The 24,260-nt window shown below is 39.0% G+C and overlaps 1 protein-coding gene and 1 long non-coding RNA gene across 4 annotated transcripts in view; one reads left to right on the forward strand and one right to left on the reverse strand.

Annotated features, from left to right (window-relative positions):
• The window catches only part of tshz3b (teashirt zinc finger homeobox 3b), a 38,811-nt gene extending 37,453 nt beyond the window's left edge, over positions 1–1,358 (reverse strand). Inside the window, exon 1 of the mRNA XM_079867267.1 lies at positions 878–1,358. Within this exon, the coding sequence (XP_079723393.1) occupies positions 878–917 (40 nt within the window). The 5' untranslated portion in view covers positions 918–1,358. The remainder of the gene's footprint in view (positions 1–877) is intronic.
• LOC307156065 lies at positions 1,012–23,084 on the forward strand. Of its 3 annotated transcripts, XR_013820650.1 has the most exons (5): positions 1,723–2,252; positions 2,332–2,430; positions 16,575–16,669; positions 21,140–21,191; positions 22,711–23,084. It is a non-coding gene; the product is annotated as an uncharacterized lncRNA (long non-coding RNA). The 3 variants fall into 3 exon arrangements; XR_013820649.1 differs by lacking the exons at positions 1,723–2,252; positions 2,332–2,430 and adding an exon at positions 1,012–1,056; XR_013820651.1 differs by lacking the exon at positions 2,332–2,430 and having other exon boundaries at positions 1,726–2,252.
• Positions 23,085–24,260: the final 1,176 nt, after the last annotated feature.

The following is a 24,260-nucleotide window of genomic DNA, read 5'->3' on the forward strand; positions in this document are numbered from 1 at the left end:
TGTTTTAATGGGCGGTTGTCAGAGCAGACGTGACGTCACGGGGTTGTGGCGTTGCCATGGCGAGTGATTTATTGATGTTTATCAGGAATGAATAGATCAAAGAGCAGCCGAATGACAGGCAATCAATCAGCCGTCAAATCAAAGATGGCAATTGTCCATTAAAGGCTCTTCTTAGACCGCTCGTGCGTCGGCTACAAAATAATCTTTTGAGGCTTTCCCAGAAACGGAGGGGAGTGATAGAATATATATATAAATAATAATAACAATAAAGTTGGCTTTTTGTGATCAAATGTTTTCGCACAAAATCCCCCAAAACAACGAAGACGAGCATCAAAGAGAGTCATGACAGTCAGCTGACACCTAAGCCCTTTTTTCCCTGCGCTTCTTTATAGATCTCTAATTCATGGAGTCAATATCTACGCCCTACGAGGAAAGAGAGCGGTGTGAAACAGAGAACAATCAAAAGACTTGTAGTCGACTCAGCTTCAGCTGCATGGGGCCAGGCGAGTAAAATAGTCAGTATTCACGAGGATAAAGTTAAATATTGTTATTATTCGGTCAGTTGACTACTCTGATGAAAGGAAATGTCACCATGTGGCCTTTCCACATGAAAAAAAAAAAAAAAAAAAAAAAAAAAAAAACCCTGCTTGACTAACATGTTAAACTTAAAATAAAACGCCAGACTTTAAAAAAAAAAAAAAAAAAAAAAAAACTTTTTTTCAAATACACATCATACCGCTGGAACACTGGATGAGTCCAGATCGTACACACACATATTCAGCGTTACTATGAAGAAGATGGCTCAAAAAAAGAATAATAAATAAATAAACAAACGGGAAGGTGAAGAGGAGCAAATGAGGAAGAAGAAGAGCCGTACCTGCCGAGCGCCGGGGCGCTTGCTGTTTCCTCCGCGGCATGTTTCTCTTTCAGGGTTTTTTTTATTCAGGAGCCCCTGAGATCCCGAGAGCTGCTCCGCTTCTGCTCTGATACACGGCACCTGGGGCGCTTTCACACGCCTGACATGTATCGGCAGTTTTCAAACCAAAAAATCAGACGGTAAGATCTGAAGAGGATGAAGACGAAGCGGGATTTTCCCCCTCTTTCCTCTCTCTCTTTCCCCCCGCGCGTCTTTTGGGTTTGACGGAGAGTCGAGCCGTTACAGCGGGGAGAAAAACCGCTCGTGCCTCGGTGCGATTCTCACTCACTCCGCGCTGGAAGCTGCAACAGGCAAGCTTAAAGGAAAACGAAATGATCGCGTCACTCAAAGTCTGCAAACAGAGGCAAACATCAAGCACTGTCATATTAACTCCTTCCATCTCGAATGGGTTAGCTAGCTCATGTCATGTGGGTAGGCATATGTCTCTCTCTCTCTCTCTTTCTCTCTCTCCCTACCGCAGCCAACCCCAATGCACTCTAATAGTAAAAGTAGCAGGTCACAAACACAACACTATAGATATGCAATGATTGACTCTAACATAGGAGTGTATCAAATCGACAATCTGACTTCATGTTTTGTTTAAGCGTAGTACGCTTGCAAGGCAGGCAGCAGTCGCCTTTATCAATGATTTAGGAACGTAATAGAGCAAAGCTTTACTTACTCGATAGCTTGAATAAACGTGTTATCCATGAGGAATCCGGTCCGAGTAATCGCAAAAGCAACACACACGCACACGCACGCACACACACACACACACGCACACACACACACACAAAAAAATACAAAATATTTTTTTTTAAATCTGCGCTGCTGTCGCCGATAGCTTTCTGTAAAAATCCAAAAGACTCCAAGTGCCCACCGCCTTTCAAACGTCCATCTCTTTTATAATAAACAAACCGGGGAATAGACAAAAAGCTTGGAGGAGATGGACGGACTTGTCGCCCGCGCGCTGCCTCGTTTGCTTATTTTGTCCGCGCGCGTTGGGAATCCGCTGAGAGAATCGATGCGATAGGTGTTTGATTGGGTATTCCTGCTTGTAATAACGCACATCAGAAGGAGGGGATTGACTCGGGCTGCGCCTCAGCTGCTGCTGCTGCGAGAGCATGGATCACTGAGCTATTGCCAAACACTTTCTTGGCCGCTAATAGCACTTCTTAGCCTTCTTTGTGGTGCTCGTAGCAGATATTTAAAAAACAGCAACGGGCGATGCAGACGCGTCTTCCTCGCGCGCGCGAGACGCCTTTTCTCTTCTGTAATGTCACTTTCGAAAATCCCTTATCAAACGCTTTCTTCACAGAACGGACTTTTTAAGACGGTAAGATCAACATTTTCCAAATATGTCCATCATCAATTAAAAACAGTGTTATTAAGAGCTGATTTTTCGTTTTTGTTAGCGTGAACTGGAGTCAAGCGTAAACTCTTTGTAGTGAAGAATCAAAGTTGTCCGTATTGGATGAGAGAGGGAGATGGGAACTGTGTCCTCTGTTTACTAGGTGAGGGTGAGTTGTCAGACACTGCCTCTTCCCCTAAAGTCCTCGTACTGTCTTCTCCTCTCACTCATCTGCCCGCAAAGGGAATCGCATCGAGCCCTCGAAAGGGGGCAGTTGGAGTCGTATAGCGTTCACTAAAACTAGAATGTCCAGAATCTCTTGAATGTCCGCGCGCCGAGCTCACGGGGGAGATTGAAAGGGAAGAGCAGTCTTTCACGGATCCGGGATGTTTTTGCCCAATCTCACTCACTCGTGTGTGTGCATGCCGTTAGATCCGCCCAAGCATCTGTCCGTCTAACCATTGGCGCATCCATCAGTGTCACACACACACACACACGCGCGCGCGCGCCGCACGGAGTCGCTTTAACTACGGGAAGCTTCTCTTCTTCATCAAACGACGTATAAAGCAAGATCACACTGTTTTATGGGGGATGCATTCCGATTTTATTGTAAAAGAAATAATGATTTATTCAATTGCTATAGGCTACCTAGGCTAATGGTGCATCGGAACGCTGTACCAAGTAGCCTATATGAGGATGTAGCCTATTTTCAAACTTTAGTGGACGAATGTTTTTCTCTATTAGCTACTTAGCCTACACCTATAGCAACAACTATTAATAATAGCCTACCGACGAGTAATGGAAGCGTACTTGTTTAAAAAAACTATTTAAAAATCTTAAAATCTTACAGCAACTCACAAACAAGTTGATGCAAAGAATGTTTTCTTTTTCTTTTTTTTTCTCGTTTTCTTTTGATAGCCGGCTTTTCAGTCTCGATGGCAGTTGGCAGAGTGATGTGAATGTATTTTTCTTGATTTGCTATGGATTACCACGTGAAGGATATGAAACAGGCTATTCTGGACCGTACTGTTTATTTATAGAGCCATATTTCACCGATGGCCTCAGTGCACGAGCATGTGCAAAACAACTGTAATTATGAACCACAAATTTAATTTCGACTTTGTTAAAAGTTTGAATGTCTGTAAAACTACAATAAGCACAAATAAACTGTGGCTGATTTAGTCTCAAAGACTTAAACAGCAATTAAACAGGTAAAAACTCTCTCCCTTTAAATGTTCTTTTCAAGCTATATATAGCCTAGATTAAATGATCTTAAGCTAAACTGAAACATTTATACAATTAACGAACGAGAAAATCGCATATGTATATATATATATATATATATATATATATATATATATATATATATATATATATATATATATATATAGCCTATATATAAACTAACATCTTTATATAAAAATGTACTCTGTGTGTGTGTGTGTGTAACGGAGAACAGCTGCATGAGTACATGAACGTGAGCGCGCAGTTCATTGTAACCGCCCCCTTTTATGTGCTTATTCTAAAATCCCCCAAAATGTTTTATTTTAAATAACATCGACGTAGGAAGTTTTACAATGCTATTTTGTCAAAAATCACAGCACTAACTGTCATTGTGCTCAGTTGTCCAAAGAGAAGAAAAGGTACGTGATTGTCTTGTGTTTCACTTGATTTTCTATGTATTCCTCAATGGGTATATCCTTCAAGAGTCTGTTTTGTCCTGGTATTTTATGTGTCTTTAACTGTTATAACAAATAACCACTGTTTTTAATGTCAAGACGAGAGGCATCTGTTTAACGTGAAACATAGGCCTTTGCACCTTAAAAAGTCTTATTTTCTTTCAACTTATCCATTATTATTATTATTATTATAATTAATTCACAGTCTTTCAGAATATGCAGACTTGTGATTTATTGTTATTGAGGGAGAATGGAATGACATTACAGAGTTTCTAAGACTGTGAATGAACCTGAACATTATTCTTAAAACAAAGATAAACTTTATACTTTAATGAACCCTTTGCTATTAAATTAATATATCCTAATTTCTGGGAATGCTGGTCTCATTTTGTTTTTGCATATATGCCACTATGAGAAAGAGAGAGAAAGAATATTTGTATCATAAATAATGAGTTATTCAGTACCACTTGGAGGCTCATTTTAATTGCCACATGCGCTGAAGACAACAGGAACGCTACTATGTTTTATTTGCCGCAATATGCTCATGGTGGCTTTGTTAAAACATTCCTGCTTTATAAACTGTTGTTAGCTCAGTTTAAAGAAATAACTTTTTATTACATAAAATTTCTAGTTGAAAATGAAGAAATTAATGCTTGTGTAATCTGAGCATGAACACACATGACGATGTGAAAATACTGTCTTATTCTCCAAAAAGACACTAGAACTTTGACATTCAGAAAAATATACGAAAAACGTGCTAGAACGAAAAAAAAGTCTTAAATATGTGGGTTTGTGTGTGTGTGTGTGTGTTTTTTTTGCCTCCACATATTAGTGGAGCTCTCACTAGTCGGAGAAATTTGAGAGTTCGTTTTTACCTTTAAACCGAGAGCAAAGTCTGAAATAGCCCCAGTGGATCCAAGTCATTAAAGCTTGAGCATTACCCCAACATGACTTTAATCATACACGTATATTTATCCTATACGTTTTATAGTCTAAACTAATACTTTATTGGAAAGTTCCAGCCTTTTTTAATTACACAGATGTCTAAATACCGGAGATTAATTTATTTAATTTGCCCAAACTAATCCAAATTTCAGCCTCAGCTCTTTCAGTTCATTCAGTCTGGTTTCCAAAAGTGTCCGATGCAAGCACGAAATTAAAGAAGTGAAAGAAGGGAAAGTGCTATATTTTGCGCACTATTTTACAGGCATGTGAACTTCTGTTCGTTTGTCTTTTTCCTCATTCGTCTACACATCTTTCTTTTGTTAGACATTTTGCGTCTAAAAAAAAAAAAAAAAAAAAATTTAATTTAATCTAAGCATTCGTAATTAGTGCCATGCACATAAGTTGAATAGTGAAGAAATACGCAGTGCTTCATTCTTTTTACGCAAAATCTTGCGAGGTGGCATAATACTTTGAGGGGGAAAAAACGTCAAGAGCTTATAACAACTTTAATCAGTTCAGCCCCTTTGTAAATCTAGAAAAATAAATAATTAAAAAAAAAATCACTGTCTCATTGTGCTAAATGCAAAAGTTCAACACAATTCCAGACGCTTCATAATCCCTCTCCAGTTTAACACCTGTTTTCCATTTTGTGATCGCAATTCATCCAGAATCTCAGTACGATCACATAAAGCAGTGCCAAGTAACAAACGCGACAAACGACATGAAAACCATGATTTTTACTCCTGCTCAAATGAATGACTGTTAAGTTTAGTTAGTCTGTTTATAATGTGGAATTCAGTCATTTTGTAGTTATTTTGACTAGCTAAGCTAACTATTCATTTAACATTAGTTGTCCTATCAGTGATATCATTAGGTTGGAGGCATTTTATATTGAGGTAGCATAAGCAGGATTGAGATGTTTCTACAGTGAGAACTATCAGGTGCATATAACCTCTGGTGCATGTTTAACCTCCCTTACAATCCTAAAGGAAATAACTGTGTGTGTGTGTGTGTGTGTGTGTGTGTGTGTGTGTGTGTGTGTGTGTGGCCTGGTAAACCCTATATTATGGGGACACAATGGGAAAAGATGGCACAATCCAAAAATTGTTGGTCCCCATGAGGAAAACGGCTTATAAATCATACTAAGTGATGTTTTTTGAAAATGCAGAAAGTTTTCTGTGATGGTAGGGTTAGTGTAAGGGGATAGAATATACAGTTTGTACAGTATAAAAATTATTATGCCTATGAAGAATCACCGCAAAGATAGCGAAACCATGTGTGTGTGTGTGTGTGGTCCTGGTAAACCCTTCTTTGTGGGGACCCACAATGGTAGTAATACCATCTTTTTGGTCCCCATGAGGATAACTGCTTTTAAAACATACAGCATGATGTTTTTTGTAAAAAAAAAAAAAAAAAAAAAAAAAAAGTAAAAATGCTAAAAGTTTTTTGTGATGGTAGGTTTTAAGAGTAGAATATACAATAGAATATATAGTTTGTATAGTATAAAAATCATTAAGTGTCCATAAAACATGGAAACGTGTGTGTGTGTGTGTGCGCGCGCGAGTGAGAGAGAGAGTGTGTGTGTGTGTGTGTGTGTGTGTGATTTCAATTTAAGCCATGAAAAATTACTTAAGGGTAATTCATTTATAGCTTAATAGGATATATATATATATATATATATATATATATATATACACACACACACACACACACACACACACACATATATATACATACACACATATACATTTATTACTTTAATTAATAATTCTAGATCACATTACTACTTTTTAAAGTGTGATCAGCATTACTGAAAACATTGTTGAATATTTATACAGTTATCATACTGACTAGCATGTTTTATATTATGTTTACTAGCAGTTTGATGTGATCAATATAGTATCGAAGTTAAAGTTGGGGTTTATTGGCCATGTAAGACTGCTCTATCCATGGATTTGAGTTGCTCCCAACATTAAACACAAAACAATTTACAATGCAATACAAAATAAAATACAACATATAGCACAGCATAAGATACACAGGTTAGGCTCAGGGCAGCAGCAGGCACTCACATTGTTTCAAGGAACATCTCTTATGAATAAAGGTTAATATATGGTGACACCACCCATGAGACTATGAGACCCAGCTGTGCTAGACCAGGGTCAGATCAGGCTAGACCCGCACAGAACATGCTCAGCTTGGTACCCAACTCATTTTTGTGGTTTGAAGAGGGCAAATATCTTTACCGTCACCTTGTCCTCTGAAAATAATGGCTAGGACTAGATCCTGGCCAGCTATAAAAAGCATGTGTCGTAATTAGAGCTAGAGATTTCCCGCTTCTGGAGCTCACGCTCTCCTGCACCGCGCATCTTCACGGCACACTTGTTCCTAGTAGTGTGTGTAAAGAGGCATCAGAGAGATCTACTCAAGAGAGGCACAACTTTTATTCAGTAGCAAGCAGCAAATGCCTATTCTAGATATAGCAGATCCCACATTTGACACACGGAATATTTTTCTATATCACTCAAATTGTGGCAGTTTTACATTGCACTCACTCTCTTTTTCGCTCCACACTCTCATTGAAAATGAATTGTAATCTGATTGTAATATAGGTAACTTGCAGTGCAGTACAGATCAAAGCCATTTAAAATGTGCAATATAGCCAGATATAAAAAACATGTAAAAAACAACATACAACATAAAGTACAATAGCATCATGCCAATTCAAACACTGGCCTAAAAGTGTCTAAAGTCTGATCTCTTCCAGGGCATCGTATGAGTCTTATATGTATATTGTGTACTATAGGTAATTAGAACATATTTAGGACTGGTTCACCATGCGTCTAGTTTGGCTCACAATTGTTGTTCAGCTCTGAAATTTAAAGTGCCCTCAGAGGAAGAAAAGGACTGCTGGCCTCTTCAGAGAGGAACGATATTTCCTCTGCCTCTTACTGCTGATGTGTGTCTCACACTCTGGTATGTCCTTCTTCCTCAGAAGAGGAACCTTAAGTGTTGGGGGCTGCTCTTCTCTCTCTCTCTCTCTCTCTCTCTCTCTCTCTCTCTCTCTGGGTGTGCTAGCTTGCAGGGTTGAGAGGGCAAGTGCTGACCAGCCCTCTTTCTCTGCCTGTTACTAGGTCATGGAGTGCCCCCCCTCCCCACTCTCATACCTCTTTCTCCGGCACCTTCCCATCCTCTGCCACCAGGGAGAGGGTAATTTAAGCCCTGCTTGATATATCCAATTCATCACTGTCCCACAGACCCGCTTCAAAATTAAAGTCTGATCTACAAAGTTAAAGCAGGTTGAGATAAAAATTGGCATAGGTCAGAGAAGGAGGGAGCAGTCAAAACATGTGATGCTTTTTCATCTCTTTTGATTTATGCTTTCAAGGAGAGCAGCAGAAAAAAATTAAAACATTGCCCAGTTCTATCAGTTGTAGCTTATGTTTTGGTCATTAAAGCCAAATCGGGTTAGATTGGAAGATGAGGAACATTTGGGAGAAATGTGTTACTTCAGAGGTTTGATGTGAGGGTCAACAACAAATATAAAGAAGTCTATATATGATAAAGGCACACACACACACACACACACACACACACACACACACACACACACACACACAATAATAATAATAATAATTAAAAAAATAAAATCAAGTTTAAATAAATAGTTGACTCAAAATAGTTCACCCAAAAATGTTGTCATCATTTTACCCTCATGTCATTCCAAACCTTTATGACTTTCTCTCTTCTGTGGAACATAAAAGAAGATATTTTGAGAAATGTCTCTCTTTTACAGTGGAAATCAGTGGTAACCAAAAGTATTTGGTTTTTTATTTTTATTTGGTATATATATATATATATATATATATATATATATATATATAATATATTAGGGCTGTCAAAAGATTAATCGCGATTAATCGCATCCAAAATAAAAGTTTGTTTTTAATAATATATGTGTGTGTACTGTGTATAATTAAATTTGTATATATAAATACACACACATGCATGTATATATTTAAGAAAAATGTGTTATTTATCTATAAAAAAAATTATATTTATATATAATATAAACTATATAAATATATATACAGTATATGTATGCAAATATTTCTTAAATATATACATGCATGTGTGTGTATTTATATATACAAAATAATTATGCACAGTACACACACATATATTATGTAAACACAAACTTTTATTTTGGATGCGATTAATCGCGATTAATCTTTTGACAGCCCTAATATATATATAAATGATATATATATATATATATATATATATATATATATATATATATATATATATATATATATATATATATATTATTATTCTTTTTTTTTTTTTTTTTTTTAAAGAAAGTTGTTCATTAATTTAAGTGTAAAAAGTATTTTTAGTTTTCAAATATCATACAATTTGTGGGGAGTCACATGAGCCACAAGCACAAATTATGTGATTTTTTTTTTTTTTTTTTAAATCAAGACATTTGATATTTTAAAATTGACTCTACACCTACACAGCTATTAAGACATGCTCAACAGAGAGGTGTATTCAATTTTGTATGTAGGATTTTTCGAATAAACATATAAAATGATACGCAAGTAGGCCATTATGGTCTTTTTTTATCTTATTTTAATTCACAGCAATTAGGCTACATACCAAAGAAATCAGTTCAAATTACATGGTTTAGCTCAATAGTTTCCTGGTTTGATGTCAGCACCATTATTGACTGTATGCAGTTTTTTGATCTTGAAAGCATTTTCTGCAGATTATCATTGCCGAAACAGACAGTGATTGAAGCTCCTGAGTGAGATAAAGATTTGCGGTGTGTGTTTGTGCAGGAGATATATGATGGGTGACTGTGATTATACAATAAATGAGCAGATGTGGGTGAAGAGCTTGATTATGAGTGAATGTTTGACTTTGATGTAGTGGTGAAAGAATGACCAAGTAAAAGAAAACAACTTTCACTTTAATGGGCCCATGGAACTCTGTCTGATTGGACGGAATGACGTAAAGCAGGCATGAGTCAGTCGTGATTGAAGGAACATGTGAGCATGTGTGTGAGGGACATGAAGTGGTTGGGGCGGAGGTACTAGTATCAGCTCACAATAAAGACTGATTGTTAGTGCGTGAGAGTGCACATGATGTGCGTGGGAGAGGAAGCGAGTGTGTGTGCGTATTTGAGCATGACCGTGGATATAAGAACGTGTGTGTGTGTGTGTGTGCAAAATGGCACATTTTCATTCATTTTGTGTGTGGGAATAAGCCTGCATGTGATTGCCTTGCATCTCTGTGTGCGGGACCTGATCCACGGCGCTGTATGGTAAACAGGAACGTTTTCCCTGGAAGGAGGAATTTCCCCCAGCAGCCCCCTATAGCAGTAATGGTGGTGGTAATGAGCTGCAGCTGTCAGAGCTCTTTCCGCCTCTCGTCCCTGATTCATGTTCCTGCCGCACAACATCTACAACTGGAACAAATGTTTACCCCAATGAAAACCAGACAAACACGGCCAGCCCGGCTCACAGCTCCTAACGGAATAACTAATAGCCCCGGCTCGGTTTTAGCGCTAATAATGATGCAAGTGAGCTCTGAAATGCAGACCTTCAAGGTCAACAGAACTGACCATCAAACAAGGCTATCATTATTTTAAGACACAGGCATTGCTGAGATTTAATTGACCAAAATATTATATTTTTTTAGATTAGTGTGCAGGGATTCTTTAAAGAAAAGCAGAATTCAATGCAACCATATATTGTTTCGTAAAATCCAGTGTTTCAATCAAGGCATATGTGTGTTTTTATAGAGCAGATGGAGCTTGACTCATTCTGGCTTCCTGACTGGGTTTCCTCCCAGTATTCTGCTCCCATGAGGTTGATATTACTAGAGAGCACAATCTATATCCATTGGAATGAGTGTCATGATTCAGGGATTGGGATGAGTCACTGATTGTGACTGAGCTGGAATGGGATAATCCAAAATGAGTTTTCATAACTTTTTATAACTTGCTGTCATTATACTGCTGTAAATATAGCTGCTGTCTTTTTACATTCCACTTGGCCGTTTTTCCCTTCTGCAAATGGCATTCTTTTTTTTTTTTTATTGTGGCTGTTTTACCTTCTTCTATTCATAATGAAGAATCGAGTGCATTAAGTGATGTAGAGAGATAAAGCGCCTAAGAGTGTGTTTGTGTGTTTACCCCATGCGGCCATTAATGCTACGGCTGTGTGCCAGCGATGACATTAATCCATTAATCACACTTTTTTTTTGTATTTGTGCAGGCCTGCTTTATTAATTAAATGTGATGTAACGCTGATACAACCTCTCTCTGTCGGACTTCCTTCCCCATTAAACACAAAAACTCCCATCAGCCACCTGTCAAAAGACCCCACCCTGGAAATCAGACTCTGGAAACTGTAAGAAAAGACATGGTAACTGTGACACAAGAATGAGGGGGAGATTAGAAGTTATGGAACAACATTATAAGGGTTTACAAACAAGCAAGGAGTGCTGGAGAAGAAGAAAAAAAAAATCAAAGATTAGCCACATCTGGCCTAAAAGATCAACCTTTCTTCCTCTTTCCCTCTCTCTTTCTGCTGTCTTGTCAACCGTGTGAGAGCCACTTCACTATGCTGGTGTTTATCTTACGCTGACATTCTCTGCTCCATCTATTTTTCAGCCCTCCTAAGCAGAAGCCTCACCTCGAAACACTCTAGGAGAGTCTAATGACAGAGAGATAAAGTGAAAGAAAAGGGATAAGAATGAATCAACACAACCACATGGCAATTTGTAACTATTTTACGTTTTGGCGAATTGGTGGCTTATTTGTATGAATGTGTACGTTTTCATACGTTCTGCTTACGCCCCAATGACGGGTATGTTTAGGGGTGGGGTTAGGGATGGACCTTCATGCACATTCGCATTAGACAAATTCATTTGGAATCACCACCTCGTAAAATAGTTACGTTTTTCTGTGAGATCGGGTTGGAATAAATATACTTACAGTAGGGACAAGTCACTACTTTGATCAAAAACAAATCTGATCGGGTCAGTGTAGATAGGGTACAATGGGGCTAAAGGCACACCCGGGTAAAAGGCGCCTTTAATTTTATTTTCCTCTGAACCACTAGACGGCACAAAAAATTGCTGCAGCACTTTCCAAAACATCTGCTTTTTAAGATGCACGTGGAAATTTGGCTGATCCTTGACGTGATCGCGGGCAGAAAGTTGATTCTGTGATAATTTGATCGAATAATAGATGTTTTTAAAATGTACTAACAAAGGTCTTGTTAATGATTTTCTGTTTTGTTCAAGGTAATTAAAGAAAAAGTTTTTCAATAATGGAAGAAAATGTAAAAGTTTGGTATTTGGGGTAAAAGGCGCCCCTGCTGTTGGGGTGAAAGGCGCAATAATTAACATGATAGGAAATAGCTGGCTGACTTTTCCATTTATTGACATGGGATGGTTAGATTCAGATGTCTACCTTAGAGATAATCACCATAATGCAACCATCATATTAAAAAAATATGATTTTAATCATACCATATAGAAAATATCATGTATTGTTACTAGTGTAAATCTATATTAAATTATTATGGGATTTCCTTAAATGTTTTTAGGCCCTGTTTACACGAGAACGCTTGCGGGTGAAAACGTAAAAATATTTTATCAGATGTGCCTTTCGTTTAGACGGCGACGGCGTTTTTGGTGCTTAAAAACGCAAAAAAGTGAAACCACCCTCCAGAGTGGAAATCTTAAAAACGCTCCACCGTCGCGTTCCCGTCTGAACGGTAAAAACGCAAAAGTCTGCTAGACAGTGAAGGCACCGATCAGTACTTCACATTGCCACCTAGCCGCCTGGAGAGCACACTACATTGAATTTCACACACTTTTGTGTCACCATATGCACGCAGATTTCCCCCACATAACGCTCGTCTAAACGCAGAATAAAAAGTGATCACTTTTGCGTTTTCTCTTCAGATCGTTTCCGCGTAAACGTAGCCTTAGAATCTTTACTTTTTAAAATAATCGTGTTTCTGTATTTTTTAAAATATATTTTTATCTTAACATTTTAATTACAGTATTAAGTATTATTATCTATTGAACAAAAATGTATTATTTTATTTATCAAAATAAACATAAAATAGTACATATTTTGCTAAAGTATTAACTTACACATACTTCAGCAAAATTAATGTTTTCAATAATGTCTATGTCTTTGGCCCCATGCTGATTTTACCCCATGTGTGGGCTAAACGGCCCACCTTGCCACCCCATACATTTATACGTTTTTTAAACAAAATAAACTACTTTTATGAATTATTTTCATACATACACATACATACATACATACATACATAATTTCATACAATTATTTTCATCCCCCTCCTCATTATCATGTACTACTGGGAGTAGTGAAAAGCACAATTTTCTTAAGGTGTGCCTTTAGCCCCATTGTACACTGTGTATAACCCTGTGTGTGTGTGTGTGTGCGTGTGTGTGTGCGTGTGTGTGTGTGTGTGTGTGTGTGTTGCTAGAGCAATTTCAAGCTAATTATATCATTTTTTTTAATAGATGGATAGATAGATAGGCAGACTATTATATTATTTGACTCAGAGATGAGAGAGAAAAAAATAAAACAAGATCCCACTCAGTAGAACCAATAATCACATTACAGCTGAACAATGTGACACATTGCTTTTGAATAGAAATCTGATCAGAAGACAAATTCAAATACCCATATCAGTGCACACACACACACACACACACACACACACACACACACACACACACACACACACACACACACACACACACACACACACACACACACACACTATCAGATGTCATCATGTTGACTCCTGGCTGACTTGGTTTACAATGAGAGACACAAAGTGCACCCAGAGGCTCGCCTTTACAGCCCAATGATTAGCATTCCTGTGGCTAAAGCCAGACGCTAGAAGAAGTGACACTTGTGAGCTGGCTACTGTATGTTTCCTGCCAGTGTAAATCAGCACTTCCACATATTCTCCTTACGTCCATCTGAGAGTTATCAAGGGCATGTTTAAAATACACTGGCACAGAATGTATCAGAAAGGAGTTTGATTTAACATGCAAATGTGATAAAAGCATGATGTGATTTCAGCACTTTGTATTTAATTAAAGGTCCCGTTGCATGCGATTCCATGTTTCAAAGTTTAGTTAGTGTGTAAATAATTTACACACTAGTTTAGTTGTTGTTAGAGTATAAATAATATCTGTAAAATTATAACGCTCAAAGTTCAATGCCAAGCGAGATATTTTATTTAACAGAAGTTGACTACAAAAAAACGCCTGGATTGGACTACACCCCTCTACTTCCTGCTTTAGTGACATCACCAGAACCGTGTTTAGACTAAACTCTGCCCACAGGAACACAGGCGTATTGATGGCGAAATGTCAACAGACGGTTGATGTTTATCTATAATCGGATACCGCAAAAGTTTAATTCGAAGTTGTTAGTTTGCTCTGTCCATTTCACCACGGACTGTTTTTCTAACCTGGGATAATATCAAGCAGACTTCTCTCAGCGTTTCATACTGACGAAGGGGGCAGTTTCAACTATATTCCAGCAAGCGGTAAGTACAAGTAGTGATTTAATATGGAAGTAGCGATCAACTTCACATCGTTTCTCTTAGTAGGATGAAAATAATCTTACTTAAACTGTGATTAATATACAGAAAGCGATCACAGAACAATCCCTTTCCAATCGGCCAAGCTGCTGTCGGTGACACACAGCGCGAGTTTATATGGACACTTGCCAAAACTCGTTATGAAATCAATGACGCTGTTACACTGCACAACGAAGCTCTTACTGTATTTATATGCCTCATGTTTGCATTGGTGAAATCATTAGTGAGAGTGCAGAAACTGCGTTGCAATGATAAGATCTTTCACGCGATCAACAGACTGTCATCTGCTCAATGCTCATCATCACTGCAATTTTCTATGTGATTGAAATAGATCTAAATACTTAAAAAACTTCTCACGATTCGTTAATCCCGATAGCTGTAATAGTAAAAACGTATAATAGCTGTAATAGTAAAAGTTTTCCAGATAGTTCCACATGTAATGCCAGATATTTCATATGCAAGCATTTCAGCCAATCACAGCAGAGGGCGTTTACACTGAAGTCTCACAGCAGACACGCCCCTTCAAACAGGGTGTTCAAACCAGGGAATGAAATCAGGCTAGGAAATATGCCTTTTACTTCTAAATTATAACAATTTTTGATCTAAAAAACATACTAACATTATAAGGGCACCCCTGGAAACATGATAAAATAATAAAAATAATCCATGGAATGGGACCTTTAAAATCAAATTTGAAAATTCTCAAAATGAAACATATCATTCATAGTAGCTATTTTGGCTGGTATTGCCAGTGATATGAGTTCTATTTTTACCTTGAAAAGCATTTCACTGAGTCCAAATTCTAACGTGTGTGAGTTCTCTGAGAAGGTTTTCCCTTCTGAAATGGGATCTGATATGGAGAAACTGTCCTCTTTATAAGCAGGAAGTGATGTGTCTCACACCTGATAATAGTTAATCATTCATCTAACCATCATAGACTCAAACAGGGCTCAGTTTGTACGAGCCTATAACAGGTGCAGGAGGAAGGGCACACAGGAATTCTAAAAAAGAAGTGCACGTCAAAAGTCAAATGTATGAGTGCACAATCACCAGGGCTAAATAAATAATAATAATAAAATGGTAAATGATTTTCTTCCTCAATGAAAATACTTCCTCAGATCTACTATAGGAGATGGTTTGTGTCTGTGTTTGTGTGTATGTGTGCAGTGACTAATTAAATGAGTACATTAATTACACGTTAGATACAAGACACGGTGCATGATCTCCATGTGTGCGCACACGCTTCCAACAATTCAAAACCGTGAATACAATGGCAATAATACAGAATAGGCTCACACTGCGTGTGTAATGACTAAATGAAATGAAGCCTGCTGGTTTTCCTGGGCTCATTGTGGCCAGTGTTCAGCTGTATTTTAGTACTGTGTTCCCCAGCCAAATGTCATGCAAAGTGTCTGCAAAATGGTTTGATCTGAGCAAATTAATGTTGGACATAAAAGTCTAGCTTTCTCTTGGGCAGAGGCCAGGCTTTTCAGAGAGAAAGGGGAAAAGCACTTAGTTGTAAAAGCGAGTTGTGCTTTACATTTTGATTACGGTCGTTTTTCATGACTGAAAAGAAAGAAAATAGAAAAGCTTTTGATTTCAGGGGTTAATGTGAGGTATTTATTCCCTTTAGTGCTGATATAAGCTCCACAATATATATTTTTTTCTCTATAGAAAAAAAAAAAAAAATTCTGATATGGTACATCAATATCTACTTTGAATAACAGAAATTGTTTTCAACTCAATAATGTGAATAACTACATGCTTTTAACTACATGCAGAAAAAAATAAACCAGCCCACGAATGGTTCGTAATACTTCTATCCATAATTACAATGCTTCAGTCTGTGAGTAAAAATAAAGGCCTCCATCATAATGTCAGTCTCAGATGCTCAGACTTGGATCATGATCTATGAGCGGTTGGCTCCATGGTAACCAGTATTAAGTGGACACTATAATCATATCATTAATTCAGCTTTGTGACCTCTTTGTCTCTATTTTTGAAAGCAGGTGAGAAGGTAACAGAGCTCCAAACTCCTCTGCAAAACAGCTCTCCACTCTTACACAGCAATTTTACACTACTGCACATCATTGGAGAACCAGTGGTAGGTCTCTTAATGCCTTTACTGAAGAAAGAAAAAAAAAAAATACAACATTCTTATATTATTAGTAGGTATGCAGCCTGCTTTGACTTGACATTATATATTGTAACAGATACATTTAGTGTCTCTATTGCTTTGTTTCTTTAATTTAGTTCTTTAATCAATAAAATCTCTCTATATTTGAACTACCGTTCAAAATTTGAGTGGTATAATTTTATGTTTTTTAAATTCTTATTTATTATGTCTCTTATGCTTGCTAAGGCTGCATTTATTTGATAAAAATACAGTGAAAACAGTATTATTGTGAAATATTGCAATTTAAAATATCTTGTCTGAATATGTTTTAAAATGTAATTAGTGATGGCAAAGCTACATTATCAGTAGCCAGCACTCCGGTCTTCAGTGTCACATGATCCTTCAGATATCATTCTAATATGCTGATTTGCTGCTTAAGAAACATTTATTATTATTATTATTATTATTATTAATAATAATAATAATGCTAAAAAACTGTTCCGAGTGTGGTGTGTGGTGTCGATGACTGACACTAGGGGTCGTAGTTGGGAGCCCCAAAAACCTCTGATACTCCAGTGAGAATTGGTGAGTGGAATTTGCATGCCACTCCCCGGGACAGTGGCATGCAATGGCATGGGTATAAAAGGGAGACGGATAACTTCTTTTTAAAGATGCCTTTCTGTGTTTCTGGATGCGGTCGATGTCTTTCAGTTTCGGACGGTCACGATCGCTGCCTCAAGTGTTTGGGTCTCACCCACGCTGAGACAGCGTTTGTAGATTGTCCTCATTGTGAGAACATGACCATGGCAAAGTTGCAATCACAACTCTCTTTTCTGGTAAGTCAGCTCAGTTGCTCATCCCGGTCCTTATGTGATGTACAAGGCTGCTGCCGCTAGGGCTGAGAGTAATATGAGGGTTTCCACCAGGTCAATCCCGTTACTCTTCTTGCACGTTGCACACGGTGGAGTTCCCAGATGACTTTGGCGGTGCATCTGACTTCTCATTTGGGGCTCTGGATGAGGAAAAAAACTACCGATAGCAGCATCAGAGGATGGGTTTATGCCTTCCGATGCTGAGGAATCAGCTGGGCTCCCACCCTCAGGTGCGGTAGCTCAGTCTGAGTCTGATGCAAAGTTGGCAGCCATGCTTGCCCAAGTCGCCGCGAACATCGGGCTAGAGCGGAATCCTCCTCCCTGTTCCGAGCGTTTCGTGGGTGGATGATTGGTATCTGGGCTCGGAATGCGACTCACAGCCATGCCTGGCCCCAGTCCCTTTCTTTCCAGAAGTGCATGAAGAGCTGACCAGGTTGTGGAGGGCACCTTTCACTGCCAATCTTGCTTTACAAGTTCTTCCACCCTCACTACTCTTGATGGTGGGACGACCAGAAGGTATACGGACATTCCACAGATGGAGCATGCGGTTGTGGTGCATTTATGCCTGCAAAATGCTGCCACCTGGCAGAATCGTCCCAAACTCCCATCCAGGGCCTGTAAGTTAACTTCGGCTCTAATGGCGAAGGCTTACAGTGCTGCTGGACAGGCCACCTCCGCCCTGCATGCCATGGCCATCCTGAGGTCTATCAGGCCAAAGCACGAGGGTAGTTCTGAGCCGGGATTGATACAGGAATTGCACTAGGTGACCGACTTCGCTCTCTGAGTGGTCCAGGAGCGCCATCTCTGGCTTAACCTTGCTAAGATGAGGGAGGTAGACAGGTCCGTTTTCTTGACGCCCCAATCCCAGAAAATGGTCTCTTCAGGGACACTGTCAAGGACTTTGCCCACCAGTCCAGAAGCAGACAGAGGCGATTAATCACATCTTCCCGTGGCGTGACTCCACCGCCACCTACAGGCCGCCAATGTCATCATCTCCTCATTCATTCCCTCACATCAGCTCTGCTGCAGCCTGAGCCCACAGCCCATCCGCAGAGCAGAATCTTTGGTTTAATTTTCTTTTTGTTCCACCACTCGTCAAAGTGGCACTGGGACCCAAATTTTTAAAGAAAGAGCAGCCTCCACATTATCTGGGTCACATAATTCTCAGCCCCGCCATGATGACTGGCGTACCGCCTCATGTTCGGACGCGACTCACACAACCCCCCGCACAGGTCAGTGTGGCAAGTTCAGAGGATGTGCAGCTTCCTCAGCCGTCACAGGCCGGTTCCAGTTGGGGCTTACGGAGCAAGGTAGGTGTTCCAGTACAGCCACAGGATGGGGACATGTGGCTTCCCAACATGGTGGCCGTCTCTCTTCAGGGGGAGTGGAGACTCCTAGGAATCCTCCGATGTGGTATTCCCTGACCAAGGCCCCCCTCAGCATGGGCGTGCTGGCACACAGCTGGCCCCTGGGCCTTTGCAAGTATGCATTTCCCCCAGTGAGCCTGATTGCACAGACGTTGTGCAAAGTTAGGGAGGATGAAGAACAAGTCTTGATGGTTGCGCCATACTGGCCCACCTGGACTTGGTTCTTGGAGCTTTAAGGAGTCACTTTAATTTCGCTAACTGGTGTGCTTCCTGAGGGGAAGACCCACAAAGATGCACAGTCAGGTCAGTGCTTTGCTTGTTGGAGGGCCGGCTGTCCCCTTCCACCTTGAAAGTGTATCTGGCTGCCATAGCAGCACATTACGATGCAGTGGATGGTAAGTCTTTAGGGAAGCATGACCTGATAATCAGATTCCTCAGGGGCACCAGGAGGTTAAATCCTCCTGGGCCATACCTTGTTCCCTCGTGGGATCTATCTGTAGTCTTGCTATAGAGAGCTCCTTTTGAGCCCTTGGAATCAGTAGAGCTAAGTAACCTCTCTGTGAAGATGGCCCTTCTGACCTGATCCATTTCCGGGGAATTCGCCGGATTCGCCAACATAAGTGTTTCTTAAAGCTGATCTAGTTGTTTTCGGTAACATGCTCGTTTTGTATGGCTTGTAATCATATTGACAATATGCGTTACTTATCTGTTGTCATTGGCAACATGCCTGTCGCTGCCAACATGCTATGCTTAAACCTATCAAGTATAATAATGAAAATAATGATTCAGTGATGCAAACAGAAGGGACATGCTGCTCTTCTCAGCTGCTTGTAACAGAAGAGCACCCCTTCACTGCTACTCCCATCATGTAAGGGGAACGCTGCCCCCAGTCTGCTATTTCAGAGGGACATGCTGCTCCTTTCCAAAATGTACTCTTTTTATCTGTTTTCCAGTGTCAGAGTCATTCTTTTTCCAGTACCAAAATGAGAGAAGGGGAAAAAAAGGGACTGAAAGAGTGATTTCAGGCAAAAGACTGATTTTGCAGTCAGTTAGTGGTTGGTTATCGCTGCTCTCCCTGCATCTTATCCATCTTGCCCAGAACAGAACCATACCGCCAATCCAAACTGTATGCTAATTTTTTAATCATCTTTGACGATAGCGGTCCTGACAGAAATCAAGCGTAGTGTTAGTTCTGGGAGGTCACGCTAGTCAAGCTTGTATCAGCTGACTCTCAGCTGATCCATGTCTACCTATAGGAATATGACACCTATCACTGCATCCCTATATATAAGGTCCATTCAGTATTATCAGCAGCTTTATCATGTGGCTCAGGAGCTAATTACACTCCTCCATCCCCAGCTCCTCCTCTCGTCCTGTCAGGACTTGGCTTTCTGATATTCCTCTTCGAATCAGACTAATTCTTCTTGAATTATATTGTTACATTAAATTATTGTCATTAAGAACATTAATGATATCACAATACCTTTATGTTGGTTCTGTTATGTTATGTTACCCTAAGGGGGGTTATCGCTGCTCTCCCTGCATTTATCCATACTAGACTTCATGGATGGGGCAGGGAGTTCTTGCCCAGAACAGAATCATACCACCAATTCAAACTGTATGCTTATTCTTAATCCTCTTTGACGATAGTGGTCCTGACAGAACTCATGATGCATGCCCTTTTCAGGCCAGTCCATATACTTGGGCTAGTTGCTCCATATGTAGTTATTCCCTGATAGTAATCCCATATAATGTTTCCCTAATGGTAAACCTATGTCTTCCCCTAGGCAGAGCTCCATCTCTGCTGGCAGTCGCTGCGTTTGAGAGAAAAGGTCAAAAGACTGACTGAAGCGACCCTATCGTAAGTACTGTCCTATATGTTCCTGTGTGGTACGAAGGACTACATGGCTTAAGTGGGTCGTTGGGTAGGTTGCGAGTGCGCTTGTTACCCGGCACGCTGGGCTTGCTAACATCTGTACCTCAAAAACCTCACAACACGGTTCAGCTGTTGTGGTATTTTCCCCGGGAGACCCCTAGTGTCAGCCATCAACACCACGTCAAAGTGACTGACAGATAGGGAACGTCTCGGTTACTATTGTAACTTTCAGCAAGGATGCATATATACACATATACTGTATATATGGCTTGATAACACTATGAATCACAACACATTATTGAAGTTACTTTTAATTGTTCTTTTTTTTTCTTTCCTTTTTTAGAGAAGTGAATATCCCGAAGAATCAGATGGATAACGCTTGTATATGAATTCAGGTCAGTGCCAAATCACATCATCTTAAGTCATACTGCTCACATTCATGCATTCACTCTCTCATACAGATGAATCTACAATCCACCTGTGCCAAAGACAAGAATCAGTCTAGTCACACCCAGTAACGTTTGCATAAATAACAAGCTCATCAAAGACATTAAGTGAAATTACACATGAGAAGGACCATATGCACGAAAATTCAGACACACAGACCAAAGCGAAAGGTGTACACACACACACACACACACACTGCTGATATGCATAGAAAGGTGTCTGTCACTGTTAATATAATTCTGTCTGCTAAGTGAACGTCTCAGTCACCTCTCATTTCCTTCTCATCACACACTCTCTTTTTACTCTTTCACATACAAGTAGACACATCATCATCATCTCACACACATCAGCAGACACTCACTGGACACACACACTCACGCATATCCAGAAACCGAGAGATGGTCTTTCTGAGTGAAAGAGGGAGAGATGACAAGTAAGAGGGGAGAACACAGGAAGCACATTAGTTGTCGGTCTCTCCCTTTCACATCCCATTACAGTTACACTCTTCCATCTGCCCCCTCACTCTTCTTCACCTCTAACAGTCTGCCCTGCTGCACTTTACCTGACTAAATGACACTTCACACCACACACATACAGATGACCAGCTGAAATATTTACAGAGCTGTAGGATTGAAAAAAGAAGCAAGGATTGATGGAATAAAAAGGAAAATATCATGGTTTCCAAAAAAAATTATAAGCAGCAAAACTGTTTTCAACATGGGTAATAATAGGAAATGTTTCTTGAGCAGCAAATCAGCATATTAGAATGATTTCTGAAGGATCATGCGACACTGAAGTAATGATGCTGAAAATTCAGCTTTGCCATCACAGGAATAAATTAAAAAAATTTTAAATATAAAACAGTATAACAAATATAATATAAAGTATCAGATGTAAAATATAACATTTTATATAACCCTATTGCTGTTTTTACTGTATTTTGATCATATAAATGCAGCCTTGTTGAGCATTAGAGACTTTCAATTTTTTTTATTTTTGTTTAAAACTCACACACACACACACAATATATATATATATATATATATATATATATATATATATATATTTCACTCATTGAAACCTATCGCTATAAAATAGAAATTGTAAATAAAACAAAATTTGTTGAAGTAAGTTTTATAAGAAAATACTATTTCAGAGTTTCTACTTCAAAATTTCATGTATAATTATGTGTTACTTGGCTTTGTCACACTTTTTTTCCCCCCAGTATATTCCTTGAAACACACTGATTATCTGCTTATTTCACTTCCTGTCTGTCCATAATCTTAAATACCCTCCCCCCCCCCTCCCCTTTAAGCAAATGCAAAGCTATAAAATACAATTATCATGAGGTCGTCATATGTTTACCTAATTTACAAAGCTCTTTTTTCCATTATTTCTAAAAGTAAACATTGCAGCAATGGGAGAAAGAGCATTGTTGAAAAGCCACAGTTGTGTTTGTCCCTCTAGACTCTCCATACACACAGACCTTGAGGGGGGCTCGCACAGAAGCTCTTCGGGGGGTTGTTAGCTGTGAGCTTAGCCACCACAAGGGCTCCAGCTCACACACTAATTATTTTCATAGTCAGCCGGGTGTGCAGAGCTGGCCTGCGAGTTGTGCAAATGCTTATTTAAGCTGTGTAACTGACATCCATATGGTTTTTATCACCATGAAGAAACGTTTGAACTGGTTATGTTTTCATGCAGCCAAGGCTCTGACCTGTCTGTCAGAAACACTCATATGTGTTGCGTCTTTGGGAAATTCTATTCCATAATGTTCTGGATCAGCATGTTTTTCCTTCACTGAGTCACTGTTGTACTGTAAAAGTGTTAATAAAAACTAAACCACATTTGGCATTTTTAGTTTTGTCTTTTTTCTTTTTGGAAATGATTGAACATTTTAATGAATCAATGTTTTCCATAACACAATACTGTGGCACTCGTTAATTGTGTAAGTAAGATTTTGTCATTGTGATGCTTAATTTTTTAACAAATATATGTTAGTAAATGACTATTAAATTATTTGGAGGTCTGTTACAAGCGACACTTTTCAATGATTATCTACCACAACAAACTGCATACACATAATAGCAACCAAGCCAGTGGAAAGTCACACACTGAGGTACTGGATGAAATGTGTAATTCTGAGCTAACTGATGAATCAGAGTCTCTGATACACTTGCTGCAGAATGCTGAAACTCCAGCCCAATTACAATTCTGTTCATGCAAAACATTAAAGCCACAACACCACAATGCAGAATAACCACAGGCGTTGTCAGAGACAATTGTTTAGGAAATGTAATTCTATGTAAAAAACGTCCAAATGTCTCTCTGTACAGTAGTTGTACGGGCAGTATTACTTTAAATAAACATTGCAATTCCAGCATGGGTTTGTGAATAAATAGAACAAAAGGCAAAGAAGCGGATTTCCTCTGCTGATTGCAGCCAGATGTTAGCAAGGGTCTGCTGCTGCTTAACTGGCTATTAAGAGGGAAATTTGGAGTAATTCAATAAATAAATCCGCCATAGGAACTATAGTCTAATGTGTTATAATGCAGGCCGAGAACTTCCACACTCTCCCTTTAAGTACAAACACTTACAAATAAATAGATAAAAGTATACACACATAGACTAACTTTTTAAAGTGGATTTTAAAGAAAAAGAAATCACATTTAAATTACAGGAAATAGGCTAAGGAAGATTCATAACAAATAAAAATGTGTTCCTGTGTTTTAAAATGCATAAATCAAATTACAATAAATGTTAATAACAACAGAATGTTAATGTGTCACTAGATGAGCAATTTTTTTTTATTGTTCTCATTTTATTAAAATTTTTGCATTTTTCTATTTTCAAGCAGTGTATGTCAAATTATATAATTAGACTGAGTAAAAACGTAATTAAACAAATTAGTATGAGTTTTCTTTTTGCTTTAATGACAGCAGCACTTGAGCTGCATATACTCCACAAGTGTGTGTAAAACCTGATGAGCATGTTCTTCAGTATGATTTGACCTAGAA

Source organism: Squalius cephalus (assembly GCF_949319135.1).
Source record: "Squalius cephalus genome assembly, chromosome: 3".
NCBI lineage: Eukaryota > Metazoa > Chordata > Actinopteri > Cypriniformes > Leuciscidae > Squalius > Squalius cephalus.